This window comes from Cupressus sempervirens, chromosome 3 (genome assembly GCF_028749045.1).
Source record: "Cupressus sempervirens isolate cs-2001-9-10 chromosome 3, ASM2874904v1, whole genome shotgun sequence".
Taxonomy (NCBI): domain Eukaryota; kingdom Viridiplantae; phylum Streptophyta; class Pinopsida; order Cupressales; family Cupressaceae; genus Cupressus; species Cupressus sempervirens.
This window is the reverse complement of record NC_143120.1, coordinates 28,200,862-28,205,265: the sequence shown is the minus strand read 5'-3', so window position 1 is coordinate 28,205,265 and position 4,404 is coordinate 28,200,862. Positions and strand designations below refer to the sequence as shown.

General features: G+C 35.5%; 1 protein-coding gene across 1 annotated transcript; it reads right to left on the bottom strand.

Moving 5' to 3' along the window:
• Positions 1 to 1,098: 1,098 nt before the first annotated feature.
• Positions 1,099 to 2,583, bottom strand: LOC149564600 (transcription termination factor MTEF1, chloroplastic-like). Its single transcript, XM_089818148.1, has one exon. It carries the CDS (start codon positions 2,394 to 2,396, stop codon positions 1,371 to 1,373), a length of 1,026 nt encoding a protein of 341 aa, XP_089674274.1. The 5' UTR covers positions 2,397 to 2,583; the 3' UTR covers positions 1,099 to 1,370.
• Between the last annotated feature and the right edge of the window lie 1,821 nt (positions 2,584 to 4,404).

Sequence of the window (4,404 nt, the reverse complement as noted above, 5' to 3'; positions counted from 1 at the left end):
AAAAAACATATGTTAGAGGAATTTTTACAAGTATACACGAATTGTTAAAACGTCACTACCATAACATCAAAATCTACAAATCATCAACTTGCAAATTACAATAAGTATAGCCATAGGTGTTCCATACTTTCAGCTTCACCAGATAGCATTGTTCAGACGGATGAGACAAAGCTATCTTGAACAGGAAAATCTTTTTATGCCTTCTCATCAATGGGCGATTCTACGATCGCATTGAGTTGTAAGAAATGTGTGCTAGCCCTTACACTTTCATTTGTGATTTTGCATTCAGGCCTTTTGCTGTAGTGAAATTTTTTCACAATGAAATTATATATATATAATCTTTGAAAAAACAAAATTATTCTATATAAATGTCAGTAGTTCTGTTACCAATTGAGTAAGCATAAATCTAAATTACATGTCTCTGGAGTCAAAGAGCTGCATAAAGAAGGCACTCAAAGGTCCAATCTAGCTGAACATGCCTTCGAATCTGAATGGATACTTTTTATATTCCATACCATCATCCTCACCAATAGTACTCAATCAATTAAACTTATATATATATATATATGTCAGTAAAAGAATTATACTTGGAAGCTATCTGAATTATATTCGATGTTGAAATGGTTTCTACAATATGGACACAGATACTATGCACAGATGTTCAGCCCGTTTCCAGATTATGCACAAAATTTTAGACATTTTTAGACGTTTCAGCTAATTGAGACAGCCATTTGTGGCAATGACTGCTCCGAGAATGCAAGTCCGTTCATGCAAAAATAGATGCCCCCAAATTGGGTGGAGAATGTACTTCAGTCCAAATATGCTACTCTACATCATCTGTGCACATTCAATTATTTTCAAACTGAATTTTACCAAAGACAAAATTGAGTAAACAGTTTAGGACACTTTTATAAATTTCACTTCACTTCTACAGATAACTTAGTTTCAGAAAAACCCTAAGCGTAATGAGAATGTATGGCTTTACTGCAGAGATTGACTAAAAATGCATTGAGAGCAAGTCCAATTTTACAATCTATGAGATTATTACAGTTTTGTTTTTGTGTAATATTTCAGAATACCATGATCCTTAGACTCTCCTTTATGCTCATAAATGCTCCATTATGCTCGTAAACGTTGATGAAAAAAAAGTTACACAATAGAAATAATCTTTAGACTCTCCTTTATAGGCATCCTGATCATGGATCGTGATCCAAACCGTAGATTTTAAAAAAAAAGTTATCCAATACAATTCGGCAATAAAAATTCACTGCTCAAATCCCAGAAAAATCAGAATTCTAAAGCCCATTAAGTTAAAATTAAAACCAGATGTTGCCATCTAAAAAAGAAGCCATAAAACTTACGTTTTAGCTCTAGCCAGCTAGTTGTTTTCGCAGTGTATACAAGAAGTCAGGGTCATTTTTCATCAGCATCGCAGGCAGGGGCAACGAAAGATTGTGCTTCACCAAAAGCTCATGCCTGGGCTTGATCCTCTTCTCCAAGCTGAAAGAAAAGTACTGTGGAAATTCTAACAAATCGTCAAGTCCCAACCCCATCTCGTTCACCAAATAATCAAATTTTGGCTTAAGATTATTTGCTATACTGAATGAAAAAATCACAGGAGCCCTAACCACCATGCTTACAGCATCTTCGTGATCAAAACCCAAACTCTGCAAATACTCCAGCTTAGGAACAAGGGTATTTTCAATACTGGCAACCAACAGTACCGTATTGGAACAATCCTTAAAACGTTTTTCTTGTATACCCAAATTCTTGAGATACTGCAGAGTAGGCCTAAGTTGTTCCGTTACACTAGAAGTCAGGATTCTCGGGCATCTGTTAATACATTTTCTAATGTCTTTTCTAACGATTTTGACTTCAAAAAGCAAAAAATCTAGTATTGGGACCAAATCCTTATCAACATTGCAAGTTAAGAGTTGTGGACACATACCAAAGATTCTTCGAAGGTCTTTTTGTAGCATTCCCCATTGCATCAGGAACCCTACAATTTTCTCTATGCTGCGCAAACTGGTGGAAAGGATTAATGGGTTGTCTCTCATGGCCCTCGACATGTCAACCTCCATAAGCTCTAGGTACGCTAGCTTTTTTCCGAATTCGAGATCTAGGGCATCTTTGTCAGGTCCAAGTTTGGGAGAATAACTTTTTGAGTCCAGAGGCTTTAAGGGGCTGGAATCTATACGTTCGGGATGTGAATTGAGTTCATGTGAATTAGGGCGCGGAGATGATGATTTTTTTAGGTAGGGTTTTTTGAAGGGCGTATTGAAATTGGGCTTTTTGTAGGTTGGCTTGGCATTGGAGTTCAATAGTGGGGAGAGTGGTAATTGCAGTCTGTTTGTTAAGGAATTGCTCCTAAGGTGCGTTGGCATTGGCAATACCATTTTCAGTGCTATGAAGTGCTCTTGAAGAAACAAGGAACATTTCAGGCGAAGGACAACAATGAGGCAACGCAAGCTACAAATGACCAATTAACTTGCCGTCAAGTTTTGTTTGGCTGAGAAATCTCCGTCTTTGTCACCGTAAGGATAACGCAAGCCTCGAGCAGGATTTGAACATTTTCACTCATGGTCCTTAAGGCTTTGGAAAGCTACAAGAGAGGTTTTTTCAAAATGTAAGTGGGGTTTACCGAGCGGTCTTATGAAATAAAATAAAAGGTGTTACTGGAATCTTCTTCTTAAAAGTAGCAGCTTCTACTTGTTGGCGTGGGGATTTAAGGCTAGAAATTTCCCCACCAAAGTAGACTTTTCTTGTGTCACTGGTCAATCATATACTAGTTTCTAATTTTTATCAATAATTTTTTTAAACATATTTATTGATAAAGGTCAGAAATAAAAACTTTTCCACCAAAATAGGAGCCCCTATTTTTTAGCCCTATTAACTTGAGTGAAAATGGGTGGGACTAAAAATAGCCCCACCAACTTAAGAAAATTTTGTGCCAAATGTCAACAAATAAAAGAAAAATAGAAAAGAAAGGAAAGTTTTTATTTTTTTATTTGATATTTTAAATTTAAAATCATCCAAACTTTCTTAACTTTAGGAATTCAAAATTTGAAGTTGTTTATGATTCATGAAACCATTCAACTTTAAACATCCCTAAAAAATCTCAATGGTGACTGCTTTATTTTTTAGGAAGCCCCCCTCCACGGGATCCCAATTACGCTGGGGTCCGATGGAAGCCAGCTTCCTTAAAAATAGAGCTGCACCGGCTGAAATTTTTAAGGAAATTTGTAAGCTGAGTGGTCTTATAGATTTTGTAATTTGAGTTTCGGCTCCTACATTTAAGTAAAATCTTTTTAAATTTTATTTTATAATTAAAGACATTTTTAGTTTTTAAGTTTCAGTTTTTGACAAATGGGTAGATTTTTCCTTAAGCTGGTGGGGCTATTTCCAGCCCCACTCCATTTTCATCCGCTTCCTAAAAAAGCGGGGCTTCTATTATGAAGGAAAAGATTCTAATTAAACATGTAGCTCCCCAAAATAAATTCTTATGGGACCTTGTGTACTTGAAAAATAGCCCTGTAGCCCCCCCTCATGGGACACCTACCTTAGTATGTGTATCGATGTGGAATGGATAGGGGCCGAGACAGGTGATTTCCCTCCCCCCCCCCTTCCAATATATGTTCATGAGCTTTTTTCTTCTTTAGTTTATATTTGATTTTAAGGTTTAGATTTATTTGATGTACTTGTTTTGTAAGTGATTGTGTACATCTCTAAAAGATTAGTCTCACTTTAATTTGACCCTTCTTTGTTCTAAAATGACATTAAAAGTAAGACTAATGTAAGGTGGGTTGGACATCAAGTTGTGTAGCACAAAATAAGTTTATATTTATTTTATTAAATAATATAATATGATGGTTGAACAAGTAAGGATTGTATTCATTTAGTAGCTAACAAATCTCCACAAAATCTACAGTGTTTATATATGAGTTGTATGATTAAACTAGGCTCATATTGATTGAAAACATAAAATGTTAGGACTTTTAAATAATTTATTATTTTTTCCAAAATGCCAAACAATAACTGAAACAATAAAGCATAGCAATAAACCATACACAACAAAGGAACTCATAACATCATCATTTGTTTTCGAGGAAACCCCAACAGAGGGAAAACCTTGGTGGAGATAATGCACTAGTATAATAGTGTCCATGTTATGAGACTTAGCCTTGATAGGAGACATGACCCTATGCATCCAGTACATAAGTCCTTGTCAAAGGACTAGATCGTGTAAAAGGTCGACAACCCTGTTAGGAGTTGATGATAACAAAAAAGGAGCTCGTGTTCAAAGGATGAAGATTAAATCGACCTTCAATAACTCACTCTCCATTAAATATGAAATGTTTCATGAAAGTTTGGGTTATACACAATGAACTATATGTATCATCATAA

What these genes read in the sequence shown, in the direction of transcription:
- LOC149564600 (XM_089818148.1), bottom strand. Translation starts at nt 2,396, where the DNA reads ATGGTATTGCCAATGCCAACGCACCTTAGGAGCAATTCCTTAACAAAC.